Source organism: Astatotilapia calliptera, chromosome 12, assembly GCF_900246225.1.
Source record: "Astatotilapia calliptera chromosome 12, fAstCal1.2, whole genome shotgun sequence".
Classification (NCBI taxonomy): domain Eukaryota; kingdom Metazoa; phylum Chordata; class Actinopteri; order Cichliformes; family Cichlidae; genus Astatotilapia; species Astatotilapia calliptera.
Genome location: NC_039313.1, coordinates 16036459 through 16064424, shown reverse-complemented (window position 1 = coordinate 16064424; position 27966 = coordinate 16036459). Strand labels below are relative to the sequence as shown.

Below are 27966 nucleotides of genomic sequence, written 5' to 3'. Positions count from 1 at the left end.
AAATGCAGACTAATGAAGTACACGTACAACGCGATCAAATAACAAGCACAGTAGCCAGCACAAGATGGTTTGTACAGTGTATCATTATAAAAAGAAGTCCATTTCCCAAATAAAATGTCAAGGGCACCAACAAGTCATTATCAACCATGACAAAAAGTTAGTGGCTAGAAAGTTGTTTAATCTGTTTGACTGGACTTTATTTAGAGGGTGTCACAATATACCAAAACATATACAGGCTTACTTTACGTAATTCATCATCTTGTAATAGGACAAGTCTACAAGCCCGAATAAGCATACTTTCCAAAGCGCCAACAATCAGTTTCTAGTCACATAACAAAGGATGACCTCTTGACACACCTCTTTGATGCACTTAATTGTCTGCTTTCATTTTCAGGAGTACATAATTAGGGAGACATTAAGGCTTGAGTAGTACGTTTTCTTTGTGTGCACATTCATTCGCGATGTCCGTCTTACTTCTCTCATTTTGGCTATGCACAGGTCAGGCCTAAAGACTGATTTTACATTTCCTGCCCTCACTATCTGACTAGTACGGCAGCATCAATTTAAAGTTAAAGCTTTAAATGGACATTTAGACACAGCATCCGGGATCATACACATTAATATTTTTCAACGATCTATGGTTATTTAGCTTTTAAAGTCAGCCGGTACATACTACATGTTCTGTACAGTCAAACTATTGTAATTATTCTGAGGCTGAAGTCAGCTGATGCCGCTGACATTCACAGTCACATGGTGATTTCATTAGTTTTGCTTCTTTTGAAACACTTTTCATAACGCCAGGATTAGCATCACAGACTTTCTTTGAAACAAGGGGATATCTCTCGTGGGAAAACCAGTGTTTTTTGACAACAGTGTCTTGGTTTTGTGGGAGTGACCATCACAAGAATAGATCATAAGATGCAAATGGAGTATTCCCAGAATGCCCCTTTTAAAGGATAAAGTTCAGGCATGAAGAATAAGGAGATCAATCATTTTGATAATATAATCAAGAGTTACAAGCAACAATTCAAAGGCTGATGTCCACAGCACTGTGGTTTGTGTCAGATGACAGCAACAGTATGTCACACATAATTTACTGAGGATTTGATCTGCCTCACCATATCAACGTTAGACTTTCATGTTACTAACGTCTGGGAGATCAAAATGAAAGACCAAGTGAACTAAAAGAAGAAAGTTAAAACCAACATTTTGTGTAGCTGACGTATTTACCCTCCAAAACTAGAAACGTTGTTAAAAACTGACATCCATCAGATTTTAGAAAATATCTGTCTACAGACTGATAAGACATCACGAACAAGAATACAAATGCCACAACAACAAAGACAACAGAAATCCCCTAGAACCAAAACCAAAATCCTCTAAAAGAAGTTTATCTCTGCTCGCTGTTCTAGGTCAGGTTCATGATGACTTTTGATCCCTTGGATCACTTGGTTCTTCCAGCAATCAAATAAGGATTTACAGTAGAAAAAAAGAAAAGAAATAAAGATACAAATAGAGTCATCCAATGAAAAAGTCCTTCAAAGGGTTGTTTTTTTTTAAAGATCCTCATCAAACATAACACTTTGCTTTTTTCTCCCTCTTTTCACAAAGTACTTGTGCTTTCTAAAAATCCTCTCAGGGTCATCAGATCTGAATTGGTACAAAAACAAAAACACAACCACATATTATAATTTAAGTTTTTACTGATTTGTTGCTGGTAAGTGAGCTTTAAGATGACAAATCAGATGATTCGGTTGGAAAATCTTATCTTAATCTCAATCTGCCGAAGTCATTCACTAGTTGGAACAGGTATTGATGTTCTTGCCGTCAGCAGCGTCCTCCACCAGTGCTAAGTGATAGTCCGTGGACAGTGTGAAGTGGGACACGCAGCCCACCAAGCCTCCAATGTACTGTCTGTTTGTGTGAAGCGCTATCTCCTTCATGCCACCTCAAGACGAAGAACAGAGAGAGCGCAAACATACAGATGTGAAAATGATCTCTTAATCTTTATCATTTTACGGGTTTAGAGATTTGAGGTTTCACTTACCAACATATAAGGGTCCATTGATATTAAGTTGTCTCATTTTACCAGGCGCCCTGCCTGTCTTTGCCCCGTAGTCATCTACAGTCAGCTTTCCTGACTGGCCATCCCTGAATACAGTAAATCAGTTAGTCAAACTGAGAAACTGAACTTTTAATTTGTGCATAACATTTTTGTTATATATAAAAATAAAATATTGACCTTAGATTTTATATTTAACACAGGGATTGAAAGGTGATTTGCGGTAGCAAAAGACTGTAAAGAATGACCTACAACTGCTACTTCTACCGGATCTGTTGGTTTATAAATGGTATAATAAGGCTATAATGCAATATGTTATTATAAAGACTAAGAGAGGCAATTTAAAGTAAAGAGCCACAGTGGAATGTGATCAACATACTGGATATCCACTTGACAGGATTTCATGAGCTTACCTCACAGCTTTGACTCTGTGCCACTTTCCATCGCTAAAGGTCCCGTTGATGACAATGTTGGCTACACCACTGCCCAGGTTGTAACTACAACAACATGGAAATGCATACACGTACAGCAGACTGCAGTGGAATTACATTTTTATGGTACAAGCCTGATTAATCCTGATTCTCTTAGTGATCATGGTCCTCACACAGACCTTTTTTTTGTTTTTAGCTCTACCTCTGCTGAGCACGTACAGTGGGGCAAAAAAGTATTTAGTCAGCCACCGATTGTGCAAGTTCCCCCACTTAAAATGATGACAGAGGTCAGTAATTTGCACCAGAGGTACACTTCAACTGTGAGAGACAGAATGTGAAAAAAAAAAAAAAATCCATGAATCCACATGGTAGGATTTGTAAAGAATTTATTTGTAAATCAGGGTGGAAAATAAGTATTTGGTCAATAACAAAAATACAACTCAATACTTTGTAACATAACCTTTGTTGGCAATAACAGAGGTCAAACGTTTACTATAGGTCTTTACCAGGTTTGCACACACAGTAGCTGGTATTTTGGCCCATTCCTCCATGCAGATCTTCTCGAGAGCAGTGATGTTTTGGGGCTGTCGCCGAGCAACACGGACTTTCAACTCCCGCCACAGATTTTCTATGGGGTTGAGGTCTGGAGACTGGCTAGGCCACTCCAGGACTTTCAAATGCTTCTTACGGAGCCACTCCTTTGTTGCCCGGGCGGTGTGTTTTGGATCATTGTCATGTTGGAAGACCCAGCCTCGTTTCATCTTCAAAGTTCTCACTGATGGAAGGAGGTTTTGGCTCAAAATCTCACGATACATGGCCCCATTCATTCTGTCCTTAACACGGATCAGTCGTCCTGTCCCCTTGGCAGAAAAACAGCCCCATAGCATGATGTTTCCACCCCCATGCTTCACAGTAGGTATGGTGTTCTTGGGATGCAACTCAGTATTCTTCTTCCTCCAAACACGACGAGTTGAGTTTATACCAAAAAGTTCTACTTTGGTTTCATCTGACCACATGACATTCTCCCAATCCTCTGCTGTATCATCCATGTGCTCTCTGGCAAACTTCAGACGGGCCTGGACATGCACTGGCTTCAGCAGCGGAACACGTCTGGCACTGCGGGATTTGATTCCCTGCCGTTGTAGTGTGTTACTGATGGTGACCTTTGTTACTTTGGTCCCAGCTCTCTGCAGGTCATTCACCAGGTCCCCCCGTGTGGTTCTGGGATCTTTGCTCACCGTTCTCATGATCATTTTGACCCCACAGGATGAGATCTTGCGTGGAGCCCCAGATCGAGGGAGATTATCAGTGGTCTTGTATGTCTTCCATTTTCTGATGATTGCTCCCACAGTTGATTTTTTCACACCAAGCTGCTTGCCTATTGTAGATTCACTCTTCCCAGTCTGGTGCAGGTCTACAATACTTTTCCTGGTGTCCTTCGAAAGCTCTTTGGTCTTGGCCATGGCGGAGTTTGGAGTCTGACTGTTTGAGGCTGTAGACAGGTGTCTTTTATACAGATGATGAGTTCAAACAGGTGCCATTCATACAGGTAACGAGTGGGGGACAGAAAAGCTTCTTACAGAAGACGTTACAGGTCTGTGAGAGCCAGAGATTTTCCTTGTTTGAGGTGACCAAATACTTATTTTCCACCCTAATTTACGAATAAATTCTTTACAAATCCTACCATGTAGATTCATGGATTTTTTTTTCACATTCTGTCTCTCACAGTTGAAGTGTACCTCTGGTGCAAATTACTGACCTCTGTCATCATTTTAAGTGGGGGAACTTGCACAATCGGTGGCTGACTAAATACTTTTTTGCCCCACTGTAGCTCACTACCCCTTGATGGCATCGGCAGTCATACTCGATTATTACTGTCCTTCTTCTGCACAATTTTTTTTTCCATTTGTGTTTTATGACGTTTTTTGCCCAGCGCGAGAACACAGAAAGGGCAAACACATGGCATCTAGAATTTACACTTTAACTAAAAACATTTCTTTACAATCCAGTTACATTTGATTAAGAATTATAAGATATCATAACATATTTTACTGTTTTTATAGTGCCGTTCATGTTTTACAGTGATAAATACCTGAAGATGAGAGCGCCATCTTGAAGACCCATAGAGAGGAAGTCACTGTTGGGTCTCATTGGACTGTCTCCTCGCCAGAGCAACAATCCGTCTTTAGCTGTGCTCTTAAAGCGCATGAAAAGGCTGGATCTGGACCCAGATACTCTGTAGAAAGATTGTAGAATGCACTTCATGAAAAAGCTAGAAATTAAAAAAAACACACACACACAGGAATTTCCCCACCAACCTTTTAAGGATATCTCTGTTGTCATAGGTCAGGTAACTTCTTCCGATGAACTGTGGAATCTCTATGGCTTCAGTAACAGCTGGGAAGAGAACAAGAACTCCTTTCATATCATCACAAGGTGGCAGCATCAGCACGTGTCAACTTATGTCTACAGCTAAGAGAAAAGACCAAATCTGATCCTGCGGTGGAAAATGTGTGAAGGGAAAGAAATCTTACGTGTTTTCCAAACAAGGAAAGAAAATTAAAAAAATATCTACTTTTTGAGATCAGAGAAGAAGACTTACTGTTCAAACAGTAATTCCCACACTCTGTTCCATGAAAGCATTAAAGAGAAAAAGTAAACTTAAGGGACTAAGTTTCCTTGAGAAAAAACTGTCATATTGGTAGATTTAAAACAGAAAGCATTATAAAAAATAAAACTAAGCACAAAATATTTCATGTAGCATGTAAAAACATCAGCATATTTTATTCTTAGCACCGTGTGAACAGCCTGCTGATTTCTGTGACGTGCACCAAATTGCACATCAACCGAGTTCATCTGTCGATGAGAACAATTCCACATGCAACAGACCTTTCTGGCAATGCCTGCCGTCGTACCCTAGAGGGCAGTCACACTCATATTCATCCCACTTTGGCCTGCAGGATCCTCCATTGGCACATGGACTTTTCACACATGGGTGTGCAGAATTGGCTACATTAACTCCGCCAGCAGTTGCAGTTGTTATAGGGATGGTGCGATCATTGAGTATTAGCTGAGGGGGTGAAAAGAAAAGAGCACAGAGAGGAAAAGGACAAAATGAAAGAGCGCGACTGTAAAAAAAAAAAAACCAAACTAAAATCAGACACCTGCCACAGTAGCTTGGAGATTGTACGCAGTATACATCATATATAATGTAATGCTGCTGTGTCACTCTTGATGGATTGGAAATGACTGAGTAACAATCTAGCAAATATAACTGTGTTGCAGATCACTGATGTTGGCATATCTAAAAAAAGCAATCACCTTCTGAATAATGCCAGTGAAGGGTTTTATTACACCTGCTGTCCGCTTGGTTTTATCGTACTCTGGCACGCCGCCAATATAGAGAGGTGAGCTGCAGTTGATCTGAGTGAAAGCTCCCTGAAACATAAATACAGCAGAGAAACAGGTGAGTCATGTCAAACCATTCATCCGCACGTCCGCTTAAATAAATACATGTTTTAAAAATCTATAACTCTGGATGTGTTTCGCTTGGTCAAAAAGAGCCTGATATTTTTCTCAGGAGTTTAAGAACCAAACCACGGCTAAAAGGTGATTAAGTGTTGCACATTCAAGAGTTGACTTTGACAGGTGATTGTTCTAATACAAATGTCACTTAAACATGCTTTAGAAACTAATAAGGTGTGTGCGTATCATGCATTGAGGTTTCTAATGTCATTAATTCCTGTTTTATTTTGAAATTCCCCAATTCTGTGTATTTCAGTCAGTTTTACTTATTGTATCTGGTTAGTTTACCACCAGCTGTGTGCATTTTTGGCCACTTGTCACTTGCCTCTCATGTATGAAGTCTACCCTGACTATAAAGACCTCGTACTTATACTTGCTTCTAGTATCTTGTGGTTTGATTCTTTCTCCCGTTAAACTATAAAGTTGAGTTTTTTGTGAAGTATATTTTCTATAAATATATTTATTTTCTAATAATAACATAACATAGTTTTTGCAGATGGTTCTAATGGACTTTAATGTACCTCAGCAATCCCCTCCATAGGTCTTTGGCTGTCCACCTGGAGGATACCACTCTTTGCTGTACGTGATACTCTTAGCTCATGCCATGAGTCCAAACTGATCTGCTCCTCACTCCTGAAACACACAGTAACGCACATTTAGTAAATCTAGCTAGATAATGTAAAACCAATGTGAAAAGAAGATTCGAAACTTGGCTCTATCCAGCACCTTATGACAGCTCCTCCAGAGCCACAGTCAAATCTGAACTCTACATATCTGTCCACCAGGTTTATAGCAAGGAAGTCCCCGCTCCCTGCGTCATCACTGTACAGCAGCACTCCATCAGGGGCTGACGGCTGAAACGTCACCTCAAACTCAGTGAAGGACAGGTAACTCTGTGAGGACTGAGGCCATGGGATGACGGCATATGAAAACACTGTTTCATTGAAGAGCGGCGAGGACAGTGAGAAACCTGAGGAAAAGGAGAAAAGACACAAGAAAATAAGTAAATGTAAAGAAGAGGAAAACAGTTGCTAACAACACAATGAGATTGTAGGAAGAGATATATCAAGGAGAGGAAAAAGTGAAAGGCTATTTTGTGTGAAAGGTGGTCTGACATGCAATCAATCCTTCTACCGCCATATGAGAAATATTTCTTATTTCAATCGATTTTCTTGGCATTTTCTTCAACTGCTGAGTAATTACCTTGAAAGGTTTATGTGACAATACGTGGAAGTCAGCAGGTAAGAAGAAACGGCAGGGATTTTATTTTTCCTTTTTTCACAGCTGTTCAAAACTCTCCTTGTAAACTGGATGCTTATGTGCGCGCTTTTGCAGGTGTGAGAGGGGGAAAAAGGGGAAATGGTTGACTCACTCTCTTCACAAAGTGCTCCTCTGAAGCCAAGTGGGCACAGACAGATGTAGCCATCAGCACGATTTGCAAAGCAGACTCCGCCATTGGCACAGCTGACCAGGTCACACACATTGTCACTGCACTCACCTGGTACATTAGGACAAAGCCAGCATATGTACTCTGCATATGTTTGTACACACTTACAACATAAATACAGTTTCCATGACTGCATTGTTCCTAAAAGTGAGCAGGAGTACAACACTCACACAACACGCACAATCAAAATATATGAGTTTTTTTTTTTTTTTTGTTTGCTTGCTTGTTTTGTATGAATGGGGTATATTTATAAATAAAAAAAAACTTTCAGTGATTTTTAATTTCTTGCAAAATTTATTTAATATTCTTACCTCATTCATAAAATCATGTTGTGAAAAAGTCCTTTGTGTTCCATAATTTGCCAAAAACAATCTGCTTCTTGCTTCAGTGACATATTGGCTAAAACCCTGTTATTAAAAAGCTATTTTTGTCTGTCGCTGTGACAGAAAATTATCTAAAATGGCAACAATTCCTTTCTTATATCACTGGATTTGTCTTTTTTGATAATGTCAGATATTTTAATGCTCTCATTATACACCACGACATGGTCTGCTTTCATTTTTTCTTTTAAGCAAAGTGAAATAACACTAACACCGGGTGGTGTGATGAATAAACACTGTCATCCATATTCAAATTATGCCCACTAATGATTATAGTTATTTACTGTATGCATGAAAACCAAACAGCCAAACTCTAGAATTACTGTTCAGCTACTCAACCGAGCACCAAAACTTCAGGAGACCTAGTGCACTGTGGGTAATATGGATAAGAGCCAGGTGCCACTGGCAGCGGCCACATTAAAATAACATTCATCACTCAAATTCTCTCACATCCTGTGTGCTTCCTTACCTATATCAGCTCCACTCAGAGCACTGCCCAGGGGCCATGGCCTGATGTCTGTAGCCTTATTGTTGATGGTCAGACTCTGCATGCAGCCAACAAAGCCACGATTTGTCCCTGTCGCTTTGACCAGCCAGTAAGCGCTTGGAGATCCACCGACATGCAATGGGGAGCGGAAGGTGATCTTACTATACTGACCCTAAGAGGACAAGATGAAGAAATTAAAACCTCTTTATTTATATTTTAAGGATAGTCTGACCCCTTGTAAGACAATATTTGACAATATGCACCAACAGTTTTGGTGCAAGTAGTTACAGGAACCAACTGGTTATCCAGATGATGAAAGTGTAGCACCTTTAAACCTCTGGGCAATCACTTTTATTCGCACGGTGACTTTACAGGTTGCCTGGTAGGAGTTTGACTCGGACATATTGCCAACATGTTGCAATCAACATTAGTCAGTCTGTGCTAATGACTGCAACTCATCTGGGGCAAGTCTCTTTGCAATGGTGGACTCAACTGTCTCCAAACTGGTTGTATTTTGGTTATATTTCTATATAAAAGCAAACCTGCAGAGCACTTGTGTCAATTTACCATCCAATTTACCAAGAATGCAAGCAGTTAATTTGAGTTTCTGTGCATCTAGATGGAAAACACAAACAGAGTGCGTGTAATAGCCGACTTGATCCCATTCGATAGCCGACTGAGCAGACTGATCGCCGTCTCTATACACCAAAATCACTTTGAAGATAACAACTGACTGCAAAAGGTTGCAGACCTGGTCCCTGTCTTCAAAGCAACCATTGCAAAGACAACAAGACTGCAAGTTCACTGCACACAACTGCACTAATTTTAGTAGAGTTGCAGTCTCCAGCCACTGACTGACTGTAGCATTACACCTGACTGATGAGACATCTTGTATCAGTATGCTTTAAATCACTGTTTAACTTAAAATATGTTTTTAAAAAACAAAAAAACAATTTGACATTTTTCATTTTCTTTGTATTATAACCTGTGATCGTCCGGATATGGGTGTGTCGTTGTCCATACGGAGCCAGCCACTCATGCCATCTCTGAAGACAGTTACTGTGTGCCACTGACCGAGAACAATGCGGCTCTCACTGACTATCTGAGCTGCTCCTGTACCACAGTTAAACCTGCAGAGACAAGAATCTAGCAGGTAAGCATCATAGCTACAGACAAGGAAAATCCCATCTCTAAATCTTATGCACCCTACAGTGCACATTTATTTCTTTTGATAAACAGTACATGATAGCTAATGTTATTCTGACATGTTCCTCACCTGTAATGAAGCTTCCCCCGAACCAAAGCCAAAGAAGTAAAGTCTCCACGGCCATGTTCATTCTCTCCACAGTACAGCAGCAACCCATCCTCAGAGTCTGCCTGCACCAAAGAGAAACCGTCTGAAATCTATTTTAATCACTGATAGAAAAAAAAAATATATGAAACGTGATATCTTACCTTAAACTCCAAAGTAATCTGAAAGGTTTGATAAGAGTTTTTTAAGGGTTCAAAGGTCATGTGAGAGTGGCCATGGAATCTGGGAAACTTCACTGATAACGCTGAAGGAGGACAAATGAAAAGAAAAATCATGACAAATGAGAAGTAAGAGCACCCATGGGTTGGAAGAAGAAAGGGCCACTTCTTGCAACCTTGACAAAATAGCCACTACACTATCAGAGCACAGCTGACATAAAATGTTTTAAAAAAAAGAGATTCAGAAATCTTTCTTACCCTCAGAGCACGTGTCCCCTCTTCGTCCAAGGTTGCAGTGGCAGCGCGAACCGCCGCTTTCGTAATCAGTGAGACAGAAGCTGTCGGGCGGACACACAGTATCATCACAGCTCAGGTCGTACACACGAGGTACCTCGCCTTTCCAGGGGGACGTGGTCGTAGTAGAAGTGGTGGTCGACAAAGGGATGCTTTGGAGGATAAAAAGAGAAAGAAAGATAAGGAACTTTAGTAATCTGTTGCTAGTTGGGGTTACAGTAACCTAAGAGGCAATGTTTTGTCGTGTATTTACACCTTCATCAGGTATGTCTTCTAAAGGTGGCATTTGATTGTAAATTGTTCCTTTTTTGCTTGAAGGAAAGGAACAAACAGCAAAAAGCCCAAAGTGCTCACCCAAAATCAACAGAACAGGGGCCAAGCCACCATATATAGCTGCAGATAATGACATACAGTACATCACAACCAGACATGTGTGACATTTCACTGCTCCATTCGCTATCTTTATCAAATAATTAAGTATAAGAGCACAAAAAGACATGTTCTAGGTAGCTAGTAAGGGGGGAAAGCAGAAAGCCAGGAGAGATGGAAATATAATAATCACAATCACAGACTAAGGAGAAAAACTGTGAGCATAAGAGCAGTAAAAGATTTCTTTTCTGTTCACGAGGAACAATCTATAAGTGGCTAATTTTGCCTTTAAAAGGTTTTGAAATCTCATCAACAACAAGAAATTGCAAAAAAAATCCTTGATGGAAAACAGATATTAAATTAAATAATCATTTTAACATCAGTCTTACCTGGTAGGGGTGAGTGGGGCAGTAGTTTTGGTCTCAAGAGTGCTACTGGGCTGTGAAGTGACTGGGAAAAGCAGATCTGTAAACTCTGAAAAGATGGATGATGTGGTGGTGGAAACTGGTGCAGCTGTAACATTTGGAGGAGTCATGGTGTTCATACGGTAAACAACATTTCGACCAGATGGGGGACCAGAGTGTGAACGCAGTTGGGACTTCCTGTTGTCCTGACTTATACCCGGAAATGGCTTCAACTAGGAGAGAAAAGAGAGAAAATCAGCGAAAAAAAAAGTGAAGTGAGTGATAATCCAACAGAAAATAGGGTTGCAGTTTAGCTCTGGACTGTAAAAAACACACCTCTTCAATGAAGATATCATAATCAGAGTCATCAATGTCAAAGCCATCTTCATCTTTGACCCGAGGATCTGTGATGTAACTCCCATAATCACCGCTGCCAACATCTGATGCACCTGTTACAGACACCACAGAGGAATATGACTTGATAATTATTACAAAGAGAGCAATGAGTACAAAGGACAACAACAGGTTATTAGGTAAAACACAAATCATGAATTCCATGCAGTGAACGCAGGTCAGAGAATCAATGAGCTGGAAAAGCTGAAGACATGAAAGCGGGATTGCAATATACAGTAAAGCTCAACTTCAATCTTTATTTTTTGTACAACAGATAATTTGACTCTTGGAGAAAAGCTCAATATTTTCCATCAGTAATATGAGAAAGTGAAATGAAATATATTCTAGACTCAGACACAGTTTAAAGCATTTTTCTGCTTTTATTCTGATAGTTATGGACGGTAATCCATCCATTATTAGTAAAGTATAATAAATACAATGCATCTCTTGGCCTAGTTCAGTCCAACCACAATCACTGCTTGACTTTCCATTTTGTGCTCATTGACATAGATTTTCTGACTTTCATGAGCTATAAACCATGTAATAAAAATTTCAAAAAGAAATGCTTGAAATCTTTTTCTTTATATGCAATGAAAAAGAAGCATATGAAAGTGAATATTTTTCATTTCTTTCGCTTTTTTATTATTTGTTATAAACACGTTCTCCATTTTGCTCTTTCATTGGCTTCTTTTTGAATACGGCAAGTTGGTGTTCATAAAATCACTGAGTCTCCATTATAAAATGTGTCAGTCATTTGCATGAACACAGAGGGCCACCAGTGGTTTCTTTCATTATATATTTGCAGGATCCAGGGGTGCCTATTTAGCTCAGTGGGTTGAGCAACAAATAGCCTAAAGGCAACTTCAGGTGCCTGGGTTTTATTTCACTCTCTGTCCATCTTCTCCTGTTTGCTCTACTGTCCCGTCATAAAAAAATAAAATAAAATAAAATAATAAATATGTATATTGCAGTCTCTTCCCATGTATGACAGTGATGGTACAGTTAGTTGGTAGCAACAGTGAATAAGATCAAAATGACAAACAATAACGGCGGTTTTCACGGCAGAAGAAGCTCTGGTCTTTGGTTATGACTGTGACAAAGGGGCAAATGTGATCATACTTCTCATATTATGATGATGATAATGGGACAATAGTAATCCAGCTGATGCTAGCCCAGTAAGTCTACCTGTTAGTCTGTACCGAGGCTGGCTGCACCACATACTGAAAAGTGTCTCCTCCGTTCAGAAGTCTGCCATAAGAAGCTCACAGTGTGCAAAGACAAAGCCAGACAGTAAATACCTGGATTCCAATAAACCTGGGAATTGTTACAAATTTATTTCACAATAGCAATAAAATACATGTAAACTTGAGGTGGAATATAAATCAGCTTTTAAGATAATCAATATGCATTTTTATATTTGTATAGAGCTTCATGATGTCTTTTGTACACACTAGAATGGAAAAGCAAACAAAAACAATATGTGCATGTTCAACATAGCACACACACACACACACCCATCCCTCTTACTCTGAGAAAGCTTAATCTTAGCTTACATAACCACTGCTCCCCTTCTTCTTGCCCTTCTCCCCCCTCATTCCTCTTAACTGTGTAAATGTAGAAAATGCTGGAATCTGAGGGATAAAATCATAAACCTTTGTGTATTGCTGTGGAGTGATTATGCACAATTGAAAAAAAAAATATATATATATATATAAAATTTATTGACTATATCGTTCACAAAACTAAACAGAAAGAAAACTTGACTTTTAAGTGTGAAACAGTGCCAAGATTTAAACTGTGATTAGCACAGCCTAATGACATTAAATCCACTGAATAGCAAGTGCTGGCACAGAGGCAGGGGGGATGCCCAAAAAAAACCTCTCATCAAACTAATCTGCTGTTGTGTAACAGTCCCCCTCAAACCATACCACCCTGTTTCTAACCACTCTGACCACACAAACAAGAACTGCTGCAGAAAGAGCGGCAAAAAAAGTATGTCAGTCAGTCAAGCCCACGCCTTCTGCTCACTGGAGCAGTGGTGCATTGTGTGCATGTGTGTGTGCATCCATTAGGCATGTGCATGGGCAGAGAAGGGGTCTGGCATCCCATCCTTAATCCTGTCTGATGAGACTCGGACGTAACCCGCTTTTATCCCCTGCTGAGAAGCCACGCTTCTCTAGACCCGCAATTTCTGTCGGTCTGCCTCTGCAATTCACCCACAGCATGGTGTTCGTGTAACTTTCCTTCGCATCATTCTTAACAATGTCTTTTTAACTGAATCTGTCTCCCTGTCTGCCGCTCCTGCACTGTCTCTCTGAGGACTTAAGGCTCTTGTTTCAATCAGAGCAGTTTACAACAATCAGACAGCTAACACAGCGTTGGAAGCGGTGTCGCCCGCAGGTCACAGAAGAGAAACCTGGATAATGTGGATTGTGTTTACATGGCTTTTAATTTCAGTAGTTATAGATGTAAAAAGCTGAAGCCCGACATGGACTGCAGCTCACACTCACCCATACAAGCGTAACGCTATGCCCATTAATCTCTAGGTGAATCATCCTCGATACGTTGACATTATTATTGCACATTTTTGTGTGTCTAGCACATACACACCTGTATGAATGCGTGTGCGTTTTAATATCAATCAGCTCCTTCCATCCCCCAACCCTATCTTGCCCCAGCAGGAGGCTACATCAAAAATATAATGTAAATGACTTTGTTGCGGCGTATCTCCATTATCCAAGGCTTTGGTCACAATACCCACTGACACACTGCCAGGTGCTGTCCTACATTCAACCTGCACACAGTGTTTCCATGCCAAAGCCTTACCCAGAGGTAAATCATTTTTACGTCACATGAGGTTTGAGGAGGTTTTTGGCCTCCAAAAAAAAAGCTACAAACAAAAAAAGCTAAATTTTTAAGAGATTTGAAAATATTTGCGAATATAATATATTGGCCAGTTTCATTCAGATCCGTAGACTCACGCACCGTTGGTCAGGAGATAGAGTATGTTAATAATAATGTGTTTAACAGTCATCTGTAATGTTTTTGGTCCTTTGTTACATGATTTACTTTTGCTGCACACCGCTGAGAGAATTTCACTGACTCCACAGGAACACTGGGGTGTTTTGTAAATCATGAGGATTAGTTTGGTAATGCATAATATGCACAGTCTGTTTTATTTAGCGTGGGTGTATTGGTTTAAACTATACTGAAAGAGAGCTTGTTTCAAAATGTGGTTTTAAAAAGAGTAATGAGGGCGCTTGGCCACCACGACATAAAACTCTGGCTCAGATATCAACATTCGGCCTTACCGAGCGTGCGCACGGGATTGTTGATAGGACTGGGTGGGCTAACTCCGTGTTTGTTGACCGCCCTGACAACAAACTGGTACTCTGTTTCTGGAAGTAACCCTTTCAGAACCATGGAGTTAGTCTCAATGGGCTCACGAATGTATGTCCACTCCTGTGTCCATTTTCAGGCCTGAGAAAAGAAAAGACAGGCATAAAGATACAAATATAAGAAGATTAATTTGACACCACATTTGATGTTTGATAGTTTCGAAGACATCAATTATCTTTTTTTTTTACTCCTCAGTTATTTTGTCTTTTAGAAATCAATGAAAAAAATGGTGATTACACTCAAAATCTCTCCAAAGTAATTGTTTTAGAATGACGGTATGTTTTTTGTGAGGGGTCAAAACTGTGATTGTAATCTTCCACTTGATTGTGTTGCCCCTAATGAAAAAAAAACATCTATAAGCAGCGGCATGGAGTACAGTGTCAAGATTGAATCTGAATAACTAAAGTTGTAAAAAGAGTTTCCAAAGAATAAAAAAAGAGATTATTTAACTGATTATTTGTTTCATTGTTGTTTTTGTTCTTGTTGTACTACCACTTCTGGACATCCTTACATTACAACATTTTTTGATTATCGTAAAAGTCATGAAAAAACTAAAACAATGAAGTCCTGAACTTTTCCTTAATCTCCAGCTTCCTTTCTTTGCCTGACTCAGGCAGCCTGGGGCCATAACTCTCTCTTGAACAGAGGCATCTTCAACAGCAGCTTCCACTCTCTTCAGTGAGGCCTCGTTTGATGTAAGGGGGGAGAAAGATTTGCTTCTGAGATGATCCTTCTGTGTTTGAAATCTCCCCGCATGCCAAACACAGACACTTATTCTTTGGTCTGCTTTGCTCACAGTAAGTGTTTTTCAGCCCGCCCATCTCTCCTCTCTTTGCTCATTCGCGGGTGTTGATTCTGCCACCATGAAGGGCGACACTGCTGTGTTTTTTAAAGTTTGCTTCCTTTTATAGCTTTTAAACTCTTCTTTCTTTTATGACTTGCTTTTAAACATGTCTTTTAAATACCATCTGATATTTCACAGGAAAAAAAATATCTGGCAAATCATCAGACAATTCGAGACAAATTATTTCTGACCTCAACTTTTTTGGAAGAACACTTGTCTAGACATGGGAGGTTCTTTATCTGAGTGCCTCTATGTGTGCGTGCGTGTGTGTGCGTGTTGCCTGAACATTACTAAACAAAGAATGAAACTCATTCTTTCACATGTCACAACTGACCCTTATGTCAAAACACAAAAGCTTACACTGAACAGACAGGAAAAGCCTCATGAAAGTCACTGTGAAAGAGAGCTGTGTTGTGCCCTGTTTAGTTATTTGAATCTGAGTAGGTGCAGATCTCTACATCCGTTAATGCAAACCAACTGAATTTGTTTGAAATATGGTTCTTTTAAGATAGTGCATTATTAGCACTCTGCTAGCTTTCCAAAACTGTTACTGATTAAACAGTGTATATTATTGATCTATTTCTAGAAGTTAATAACTTCTAATAATGAAACATAGTCCAATTATTTACTATTTTAAAAAGTGTACAGATGTTGTCCTGTGTCCAGCGTCTGCTTGTTCCTTGTTGAGAGCCTCAAAAGACTGAGGGCTGAGGAGTTGAGCAACTTCAGGAAGCAAATCAAAAAAACTGAAAGCTGGGGGAAACCACTGTCCTAAAAAAACAAGTGCAAGCAACAAAATTTGATTTTACTGAGAATCACTTCAGGTGCTTGCAAGCACTGTAGTGGCAGTGACTCTTTCAAAATCAACTCAAGGTATCTGATTAATTAAATCTGCAATCAGAAGCTGCTGTTTTCACATTTCAGCCCATAGAAGGATAAAACACACGGGGAAAGAATGAGAGGTTGTGGTAGCTATGTTTTGAACCTTTTAAGCAGTGTTTTTAACTTTAAGGGTGGACACCCTGAGGTGTTTGTAAGATAACTTCATGTAACTGGTGTGAAGTAAAAGCATACAGCTGGGTAGCAGGGAAAGTGCCTGGCTAAATGTTAGATATCAGCGCAACAGGGTTTGTCATTGCTGGTGTACCTGAAAATCAAAAACACATTTCACATTTGGTTTATAGACATGAAAGTCAAGTTGATCTTCTAACACTCCTAGCAAAATGGAAAATAAGAAGATTTTGCAGAACTGTTCTTTTAGGTCTGCTATTTTCCTCCATGACGACAACACTCAGTCTTAACTTGTTAAGTGCATATGTGAAGCTGATTTTAAGTGCTTGCATAAATTGTTTTGCACCAATTCCACTCAAAAAAGACCTTCTAGTGCTGAAGTCGACAGCTGTACAGCACCGTAAAATTACTATTCCTAAAGTTGGAACTGCTGATGTTATGGAGGATGCAGTTTTGCACAGTCCGTTTGCCCACTATTTTTATTTTATGTAATGTTCAGCTCTCAAAACTGTCAGAAAAAATTGGCTGGTTTTCAAAAGCGAGCAAGCCAGAACTAGCTCCAAACAGCTCTGGTGTTGTGTTGATGTAAAAGAGGTGACTGGTGTTTGTGCTGTTGCGTGTGTCCTATGTATTAACATCAAGTCAGCAGTGATGAAACCGGTCAGTTCTGACTGACCTGATGTAAGCCACCAGGAAGTGAAGAACAGGTGCGCTTCCATCGCTCTCGCCTTGCTGCCACGATAGCGCCAGCTCTGTGTCGGATACGGCCATGACAGTGGGCTTGGAGGGGGGTGAAGGGGGCATGCACATTTCTAATGCCAGGGGAAAAAACTGTAGTCAGCGAATGGGTGTAAACGAATTACTGTAAAGCTACTGGCATCGACTGTAAAATGATCTCCGTCTACTCACATATTCTTACCCCTGTGAAGCAGTGCCGATGTCTCTGGGCATGCTGGGTCTTCCCTCCCCTGCCCAGCCATATGCTCCAACACTGACTCTGTAGTTAGTGTTCACCTTCAGGTTACTGATGTCCACATCCTAGAAGGTGAATGTAGGAAACCGTTAAGAAGCAAGGCGAGGATGATTAGAAAGAGAGAGGGATGAAATAGAAGAAAAGAAAGCAGGGATGACATTATTAATTAGGGATTTTCTCAGCATCAGAGCGGAAAATAATATCAGGTTCACAAATAAATGTCAGTCGTGACAATAAAGCAGGAGAAGCGTATAATTTTATAGAGAAAATGCATAATGTGGAAAGCAGTGGCTAGCACGGTACTTACAAAGCTTGCTTGTCCATCAAATTGTCCCTTTGAAAAAGAAAAAAACAGATGTTTGCATAAAATCACGGTGTTATGACTTTAATAACACCGTTCAAAGTTCAAACTGCAACATCCATTCAGGTTTCCTCTAAGCAAATTCCACATTGTCTACAAGTGACTGCTAAAAATGCAACGCCTATTACAGGTGAATGTATCTTTGGATACTAACAGTAGTCAGCATGTCCAAGCTGAGCGGCACCTCCATTATAGACGCGGTCCCTACTGTACGGCCATTCTTCATCTCTGTGTAGAAAACCTGGATGATACAAACATTCATAAAATGCAATGAGTTTTTGGTTTCTTTGGTTTTTGCCTTTCCGTTTTAAAGACATAGCAACAACAATGTCAAAAGAGGGATCGCTAGAAAAAATTGATGAGGAAACTGAGAAGACTGTTTGTAAACTTAAAACAATTGGCCACCCCGCATGTTTATGGGGTAGCTCTGTAGTTGACTAATCCTCTTAGTGAAGACATATGGTCAAAGCAGAGCACACGCAGTCATACTGATCCACAAATTGCTAATGGGCGACTCAAAACAAAAACAAGGGAAGAAGGAAGGAAGCAAGGGTTTGGGTTGTCTTAGAGTATACCACATTCAAAGAGAGGAAAACTAAAAATTATGACTTGTGTTACAAAAGAATCTCTATCTGTTTATTTGTTGATGACTTTCTATCAGGAGCTGAGCAACCAAAAAGCAGCACAGGTACATCTCAGTCCCCTGAAGGTCTACATCAGATGTTACCATGTTATCATGTTGCCTAGAAACCATCTACAAATGGGCTAAAACGAAAGATTTTATATGAGTTATCTATATATATATATATATATATATATATATATACACCTTATAACAGCATTGTTTCATTGTAATTTTATGACATTTTACATACTCAAAATGTAAAATATTACCTTTTTTTATCTAAATCAGATATTACAATGTCGTATTCCCCAACAAGCACAGACCAATGGGCTGAGAATGACCTACTCTTAGTATTGATGCACCTGCAGTGCCTTATAAAAGTAGCGTATTGTTTTAATTTCACAACCTTAAAATCTCATTTAAATCAACACAAACTGGATATTGTGATATAAAATGATATCACTTCCTTCCTAAAATTACTTAACAATGATATAAAACAACACGTATATAATATGTATATATAATATAACAGGACATGGATACAGGCATGTACTGGTCGCTCAATAATAAATAAAATTTGCAGTCAGTCGATTTTATGTTAAAACTTCCCTGCAACTTTTTTTTGTTCATTACTGAACGGAAACTGAAAGAAGCCAGGCCGACTTTAGTGTTTAAAGTGCAGCTTGTATAGAGTGGAGCAGACAATAAATAAAGATTTGTGACCACATCTTCCACAGCTACACTGTCCCTGTAAAAAGTCATATCGTGGAAAGGGTTCCACCCCAAAACCAGAACTTTCAAATATCAATCTAGTGCTCAAGGCTCTCTTAGTGGGCAGTGAGATGACAGCACTTTAGAAGCAGAAAAAAGAAAGTGGGGGACACTCATGCCAGTGGTGTGCAGAAGGAAATGGAAAAATTTTTCAAAGGAAAAAGAGAGACAATTTGATTTGTGACATATCAGAGAATTTGTTCTTTATGTTTGCCAGTTTGAAAAACCTTTCTATGCATTTTGAAAGGGCTCTTGAAAGAGTTATGTAAGTCCACTTCTCTTGGTTTTAAACAATTTTTTTTCTGGGACACTTGGACTCAAAAAATAAAAAATGGTTCAAACTAGAAAGAAGTCCTCTACAATGAAACATCCATATTCCAATCAAACATAACAGGATTTCAATTTTTATAAATAAGGTAGCTAACATCTGGCTTAAGACTTTGCTATGAAAGATATGTAAAATGTTTCATTTCACCAACATTAAATATCTAGCTACTCTAAACTTGTGATGCAACTTTGTTGTATGACTCATTTCATAAAAACATTCACCACCTTCTACTCTTAAAAAATCAAAAGTTCAGCAGAACATGAGAATCATTTGCTATTGGATGCTAATGGAGCAGAGCAAACAGAGCAAAATGAAGCAGCTGAGAGTTTAATAAAACACTAAGACTATGCTGAAAGATAAAATGTGCAGATGTAGTCTATCTGATTAAAAAAGTAACAAAGTCTTTCAGCTGCTTCTCCTGCCCCATTCAGACATGTACGCCTTTCCTTTAATCTGACAGCTTCCCCTTTATGTATGAACTTTTCCATATGTATGTCATTTTTCCAATAAAATTGTGACTCCTATCTAACACGGTTGAACCTAGTGACATTAACGGACAGGAACGCGCAAGATTGCATTTGAGTTGTTGTTATTTGGCCCAATTTATAAATAATAAAGTTTACAAATAACATGTATGTCCTAGAAATAAGACAATTTCATGTTGATTAGCTACTGATTGGATGTGATGTTAGAAAACAACAAAGTGATACAAGGGTGTGAAAGCTCCATTCACATGGTCTATAGGCTGGTTGGTGACCATCTAGATACCACTGGTAGCAAGTGACTGTTGAAGGGTGATGACTGTCGCTATCTACTTGATGTCTAAAGCTGCAGCCATGCAAGCCAGGAGAATCACTTGTTTCTACGGTGCTAAATGTGTATTCTGCAACTGATTGGCAAGTAGTTGCTGCAGGTTGTTGTCGGTTGTTAGTGGTGAAATCAGTTGCAAAGAAGTGTAATGGTGCTGCACCAAAACTTCCATGCTATTGCTTTACAAACACTTGCAAACTACTCTTTAAGTCGTAGTTAAACTGTGAAAAGTGCAGCGCAAACGAGAAACGCTCTTCTTCTACACTCCCTATTTTTTATTTGTTGTTGTTTTATTTAACCTTTAATTAACCAGGAAAAATAAACTTTTGAGATTAATAGCATGTCCTGGCCAAGAAGGACAGTAGTCAAACATAAGTTGGATAAATTATTAGCACATATCCATATATATATACATCCAAATCTACACACTGGTTAAGTACAGGCAAAAAATAGAAATAAAATACAGAAACAACCAAATTTTATAAACTTCAGATTCAATAAAAAAATGTATAACTTGGAAAAAGTAATTTTCTAATGCCAGAAATAAAGGTAATAATATTAAAGCAAAAGATTTATACCCTGAAAATAACTGCCACCAAGTCATTTGAAATTGCTCTAAATCCATAATGTGAGACCAGTTTCTTAAGTTTTATTTGATTCGGCGGCTCATTTCTGGAGGAACGAACTTGAATACAATCTGAATGGTTTTTTGCTGTTGTTTTTTTAATTCAGTGTGACTCTATGGAAAGACAAGGAGAATCTTTCCCATTTCCTATTTGCATCGCATTTTCTTCAAGTCTTCCTGCATCTCTAAAAATAAAGGGGAAATCGCCATCATCTATGCAAACTACTGGCAACTGCAGCAGCAATCCGTTAGGGAGCAAACTAGTCACAAGGGGGTTCTTTACAACTGATTTCAACCAGTGACACCTCCACGTCTCAGCTGCTCAGAGAACACACATCTTTTGCCTGGGATCAGGCAGGTTACTCAGGCCTTGGTTTTTCAGTAGTTTGCCATCTTTTGGTGTAAGAATTACTAACTCTATGCAATAATATATGTTAGTATATCAATTTAGGTAAACTTCCATATTAGTACTTCAGGTTGATAACTGGTTCCAAATCTGTCCTCTCTATTGGTTTGGCACTACCACCAGTTCCTTTCATCATTGCTGATATTTTTTCTGGCAGTTGTGCATTACAAAACAATTATGTGTAACCGGTGGAAGTTTAACTTTTGCCCCCTCTCCCCGCCAGAGTAAAAGTACAATGCAAATGCTAAAATTGCGTAAACTGTATATTTGTAATGTGGGACTTGATAGAAGAATCCGACCTATAAGCAGGAAGAATGCTGATACAAATATTTAAAAAATAAAATAAAATAAAAAACCCTTACCAACATACCTAGTGACATAATGTAATATAAAAACTGAAATATTGCTTCAGTTGTTAAATTACATTATGTGTCTCTAATTACCTTATATCCAGTGATGGTGCTAACATGTCTCCGGGGCATCTTCCATCGTACACTGAAGGCAGTGCAGTTGATTGTCTCCAGCTGGATGTCTAATGGAGGACTCAGGCGATCTGGTTAAACAGAGACGACACACTTAGTGACAGATATAATCAGTAAGGGAAAGAGGAGATATACAAGGGAGGAAAGTACAAGTTTGGTTGTATTAGAAAGCTGTGACCACCTAGTTTTGGACTTAAATAATGTTATACCAGATACATTATGGAATTATTTTGGATTTCATTACAAAGAATCTTGATGTCCTGCTATCAGCACGGTTCAGTAAGTGATGAAATGTAATTTACAACATAAACCTAAAGCTGCTGAAATAAAAATTTTCATATTAAGCATAATTCCAAAATTTACTTTTCTGTTAAATGTATAAACAAACAAATCGATGAAGAAATATCATCATCAGTGTGTTATTGTACAGTACCCTCCCTGTAGGTGTGATTTGATGGGCTTAGCAGCCAATCAGGCAGATATTTTCATCAGGAATTGTTATAGACCAAAACTCAATAAACTTAAATGTAACTATTTCAGTTACAGTTACACTGTGGCCAGAAGCAACACTTCAGATGAACATGAATGCTGCTTCGTGTCTGCTAAATCATTAGCTGTTTAGCTAACATGCTCACCACAAAATATCAGTGTTGTGTTCTGAGGCTGTTTCCCAGTCTTCAAGTCTACAAAAATGTTGTAATGCGGATTTCAAATGTGATATTTTAAATCTTTACTTAGTACTTTCTACATGTTGACAATGCACACCATATTTTTAAGAATCATAATTACAATGCTTGTTATAATTTTTGATCAATAAATCATTAAGGTAAGCTTGAAGACCTTGGTAAAAAGCCAGGATTTCATGGATTGTTATAATAAAATAATAACAATAAAGTGGTACAGAAATGTTTTTTTCTGTGTTACTATTCAAGCACTTGTTTGTTGTTTTTGTTTTTTGGAAAAAAAAAAATACAGAGGATTTCTTGCAAAGTGTGCACCATTGCCTAACCTCTGGATTGGTGCTTTGCTGCCAGTTTTGAACAAAATAAAGTCTCTTGCAACATATTTCCCAACATTTAGTCTGGAAAGAAATTACACTCTTTTCCACTTGAGTGCATTTGAGTGGTGAAAAAATGGACCACTTCTAGCTTATAATATCAACTGACTCTGACTTCACATGTCATTTTTTCATGGTTCTAGATACTACAAAGGCATGTAATTGCCTTCCCAGTGTTCAGCTATGGCCTTAAAACACAGTACTTAGAAAAGTTCTTAAAAGAGCAAGAAAGAGCAGCTACGCAGCTGTCGATCATTAGGACTTCTACTGGCTTCTAATGTCCTGTGACGTGACGTGGAGAAGCATGAGAAGACAGCAATGTTTACAGATTCATATTCGGACACTTTTTTGTCAAAATATTTGTATATAGTGAATATTTGCCATAAAAATGCTAAATATTGCTGTACAGCACCTCAATATTTTATGATGTATTTTAGTGTGCTTGCAGATAGATTTCCCTCATTAAAAAATATGAAATGCGAGCGTTTGGTTCAAAATCTCAAATATTAAAAATATTAGCCACAATTTTTCTGTCTGACTGACAGTTTGTGCTGGCTTTTACAGCTATAAACTGGTACTGAAATCAAAGAAACATAAATATAGCAAAGCAGAGTGCTGTAAATTGAAATCCCATGTAGAAACTCTTTTCCACTGTTCCTGTATTTTCTTTCCCGTGACTACCCTTTTCTCCCTCTCAGGATGACCTTACTCCTACCCACTTCGACCCTCTTCTTCCGTCATCTCTTTTCCTTTCTCGCACCCTTGTCTCTGCTCTTTCACCTGAGTGGATAATGAAACATGTCAGGTGAATTCCCTGATCATTTATCTCTCCCCAGGGGTGTGTTCCAAGCAAACACATGGGTGCGCTGAACTCACAGATTTCAGATAGAGATAGAGAGAGGGGTCTCTGTGAATCATTAACTGTATGTCTGAAAACTTACAACAAACTACATGATGGATCGATGTGACTTTTAATACCTTTGAATGAACTGCTATGAAACTGTTATTGCACTTAATTGTGTGTCGAGAAAAGCTTGATATAGCCACCTGACACTCATGGTGTTTATAGCAGTTACTATTTGTCTTCCATGCAACACTAGCCTGATTTTTTTCCCTTTCAAACACATAGAGGTTTGGACTTTTTTTAAAAAAAAATGAAACACTATTACGGTTAATATTTAAAACCTTGCTGTGAAGCAACCTGCAGAGCCTTTCTGTAAGATGCCGTTCAGAAGTGCTCTGCAGCATGTGTAAGTCTTCATCTCTGGGCACATTCACGGCTACTCAAGGTGCCTGATTCAGCGCAGAGAAGCTGTGTTAAAAACACTCAGCACCGACTCACACAAACCTTGACAGTTGATTTAGCCAAAATAACCACTCTGCAGTTCAAGTGGCCGAATCGTTACTGTGCCACTTGTGAAAGAGGATTTATGGGTGTCTGGCGTGTGGTCCTCTCTGAAACTAATGTTAACAAAACAAATATTGATCAATCATATCTATATCGGAGATCACATTCGAGTATGGCCAAACGTTAAAGACCTCAATGCCTACAAACTGCACACTCTCACTGTCTCTTGATAAAGTAACAGACTTGCTTCTTATTAACATATTTTTTAATGAATATGCATAATAGTAAAATTTCCATTTGAAAAGCCAAACTGTTGCTTTCAACCTGAAGACATGGTGAAGTTCAAAACGAGCATCAGAATGGGGAAGAAATGTGTTTTAAGTAATTTTCTGCAAAACTGTTGATATACAGGGATTCTTTCCTGCAGAACCGTCTTTAGTGTTTACAGAAAATGATACAAAAAAAGAGAAAACATTATGTGTGCAGCAGTTCCCTGGGTAGAAATCCCTTGTTGATACCAGAAGTCGAAGAAGAATGGCCTGACTGCTTTGAGCTGATAGGAAGGCAACACTAACTTAAATAACCACTCGATTCAATCAAGACTGAATGGACAACATGAACAATGAACAAGCCTGAAGTAGATGGTCTACAGAAGCAGAAGACCACACCAGGTCCCACTCGGCTTTGATTCTCACGACCTTACCAAAATGGGTCAATATAAGATTTGGAAAACTGGTTGCTTGGTGTTATGAGTTTCAATTTCTGCTTTTACATTTGGATGGCAGGGCCAGAATTTGGTGTAAACCATGGGTAGGCAACTCCAGGCCTCAAGTGTCGGTGTCCAGCAGGTTTTAGATGTTACCCTTGGTCTACACACCTGAATCAAATGATTAGTTCATTACCGTCCTCTGGAGAACTTCAACATATGTTGAGGAGGTAATTTAGCCATTTAAATCAGCTGTGTTGGATCAAGGACACATCTAAAACCTGCAGGACACTGGCACTTGAGGCCTGGAGTTGCCTACCCCTGGTGTAAACAACATGGAAACATGGATACAGCCTGCCTGGTTGGCTGGTAGCAGTGGTGAACTAGCCATCTGGTGGCAGCATCCCTTCATGACCACAGACATAATGGGATGTATTTTCTTATGGCTGCTTCCAGTGGGTTAGCACGCCAAGTCACAAAGCTCAGATCATCTCAAACTGGTTTCTCAATCATGACAGTTACTTCAGTGTGCTCAAATTACCTCCGTAGTCACCAGACCTCAGCCCAGTAGAGCACCTTTGGGATGTGGTGGATCAGGAGATTTGCATCATGGATGCAGTCGACAAATCTGCAGTAACTGCTATAACATGCCAATATGGACCAAAATCTCTGAGGAATGTTTCCAATACCATGATGCATCTATCCAGTGAAGAATTAAACCAATTCTGAAGGCAATAAGCTCCAATCAGGTACTAGCAAAGTGTAAATTGGCTGGTAAGTGTATGATATCAAAGTTTCCATCTGTCGCATACAGTTAAACCAGCATATCCAGCATAAGTTAACACTGTTTATTTTAAGTCCAAACTGTACCATGCATCACAGCAACATGTGACTTTCCTCAGTTTCAAATGTGTGAATATAAAGTCTTTTTTTCATGTGCTACAAGATCTAGTGCACTTTCAAAAAGCTGCTTTCATAATATTTACTCTCACTCAGTCAGCAATTATCAAATCTTATATTCAGATATTTTCTTTCTGAATAAGCCACCTATTCCCTCTGATTATCATCCAATTATGAAGAAATGCAGCTCTTTTCAGGTATGAGCCATTCAGAGATCATTTTTAGTAAGACACAGGCTTTTATGGTTCTCTTCAACAAATCTAAGGGATAATTACACAAATCTTTTTCCAATTACTAAAAAAATCAAATCTAATCTAATGCATGTGTAAGGTGATGGAAGATGTTGGGAAAAAAAATGGGGAAAATGAAAAAACAAACATTTTCACTTGTTCTGTTACTAATGTGTATTTTAAGAGGGGGCAAAAACTGTCAAAATCCTGAAAAAGAAAGACCACCTGGATGTCATTCATTGTGGACCCTTGCTTTATTTTTAAGCTTGAATTTAAGTGTTTTCATTAAAGACAGATGTGACTCATGTGGACACCGAGTCCTGTTGACATTCCCCCCTCCCTGAGAATGAGGTCTGAAAGACCTCAGAACAAAAACAAGTACAATTGTCACTAGCAGTCATGAAGACAGAAGTAAAATCATTCTGTTTTTGGCAGTCTAAACTGTGGTGAGTTTATTGTGCTGACAGACAGATGTGAAAGTCAGCCTGCAGTGGCCTGTGGGCCCGTAAGAGTGAGGGCGGGAGAAATACAAGAGTCAGACAGAGTGACAGTGAGAGAAAAAGGAAGTGATGGAAAGAAAAAGAAAAGGAAAGAAAGGGGACCAAAGCAAGGAAAGGAAAAAGAAGGACAAAGAGTGAGGGAGTGGAGGCTGTGCGCATATCATGAAATCAACATCCAGGGATTTCTGTCCAAAGGACACATTGGCAAGTTTAATGATGGCTGCTCCAGTAAAGCTGAAGATTTCATTTTCTTTCATTCTATCCAGCTGACATAGTCTGTAAAACTTGTAGCCAGCTTTTATCATCATAAAGTATGCCTTGAGAGGAGAAATTTCCATTTTATCTGGTTTTACAGTCCACACCATAAATATTTACTTATTTCTTGCTCTTCAGGCACTGTTCTTAAGCATGTGTAATTTGAAATTAAATAGCAGATAATAAATTCAAGTAACATTTATCTTTTGTAATGAAACTAGGTTTTTTATGAGTATGGAAAAATATGAAAGGGATAGGTCTCTTAGGGACATTAAAGTAATACTAAGATATTATGTGTGATGGAAAAAACTTTGCATAAAATTGTGTAAGGTTAAAGCAGACTTAACGTTACTGGTGTAGTGCAGCAAACATGATGAGCACATACAAATACTGTGATTACATCCACAAGGCTTCACTATAAAGACCAACTTAAAATAAAATCAATAATGATTAGGCTATTGTTATAACCGTAACACCTTGTCGGAGCTGGTTTTAGCTGCAGAACTTACCAGACCTTCGAGCATTTGATCTTCTTGCACAAAAGCAAACGTTGGCTATGCAAATTGCAAAGAAAAGTAGATACAAAAGACTTCTTTGTTTGCACTTAGATTCCATGTCTTGTTTTGGTCGAGATTTTCAAAACCAGTGACCAATGTTCATTTTATCACACATTCAAACGCACATGTAAATGCAGCTAATCCCGTCGCTGATAAAAGTTGTCTTAAAAACAAACGTTTTTCATCCAAATTTTGGGGACGAACGCCATCCAAAGACGTGCAGGGTATGTCCGAGAGGAGAGGGCATCTACGGTTTGACACTGATAAGATTACAATCTGCAAAAGATCAGTGGGAGGGACACATTAGCGGACGGACGGGCAGCCACGGTGCTCTGACAGGCGCTCTGACAGACGATGGAGAGGGCTGTTCCGACAATTCACGCGTAATGCGCACAACTGAACGGTGGCCACGGTGATTCTTTTTTACTGGTGGAGATCCATTTCCTTTCGCTCCAGTCCAAGTAGTAGACAACAAATAAGATGGACAGCGAAGTGCAAGAACGTAGGGCCATTTAG

General features: G+C 39.1%; 1 protein-coding gene across 2 annotated transcripts; it reads right to left on the bottom strand.

The window, feature by feature from the left end:
- Nucleotides 1-172: 172 nt before the first annotated feature.
- LOC113034212 (pikachurin-like) lies at nucleotides 173-27966 on the bottom strand. Of its 2 annotated transcripts, XM_026188604.1 has the most exons (26): nucleotides 27403-27966; nucleotides 21859-21968; nucleotides 18005-18091; nucleotides 17797-17823; nucleotides 17437-17554; nucleotides 17193-17328; nucleotides 15038-15053; nucleotides 14574-14724; nucleotides 11206-11318; nucleotides 10855-11102; nucleotides 10061-10248; nucleotides 9788-9888; nucleotides 9609-9709; nucleotides 9318-9462; nucleotides 8315-8504; nucleotides 7391-7516; nucleotides 6745-6988; nucleotides 6540-6651; nucleotides 5815-5931; nucleotides 5383-5563; nucleotides 5096-5119; nucleotides 4812-4890; nucleotides 4586-4729; nucleotides 2476-2559; nucleotides 2048-2151; nucleotides 173-1948 (listed from the first exon to the last, which is right to left on the bottom strand). In XM_026188604.1, the coding sequence occupies exons 1-26, from the start codon at nucleotides 27506-27508 to the stop codon at nucleotides 1797-1799; spliced, it is 3204 nt and encodes a 1067-aa protein (XP_026044389.1). In that variant the 5' UTR covers nucleotides 27509-27966; the 3' UTR covers nucleotides 173-1796. The 2 variants fall into 2 exon arrangements, with proteins under 2 accessions (XP_026044389.1, XP_026044387.1); XM_026188602.1 differs by lacking the exons at nucleotides 5096-5119; nucleotides 11206-11318; nucleotides 14574-14724; ... (5 more) ...; nucleotides 21859-21968; nucleotides 27403-27966 and having other exon boundaries at nucleotides 10855-11081.

Excerpts from the sequence above, each read along its gene's own strand:
- LOC113034212 (XM_026188604.1), bottom strand. The coding sequence starts at position 27,508 with ATGGAATCTAAGTGCAAACAAAGAAGTCTTTTGTATCTACTTTTCTTT. Across the intron at positions 10,249-10,854 it reads GCCCCACTCACCCCTACCAG|CATCCCTTTGTCGACCACCA; the intron begins GTAAGACTGATG and ends TATCCTCCAAAG. Across the intron at positions 8,505-9,317 it reads CCATATCCGGACGATCACAG|GGTCAGTATAGTAAGATCAC; the intron begins GTTATAATACAA and ends TTGTCCTCTTAG.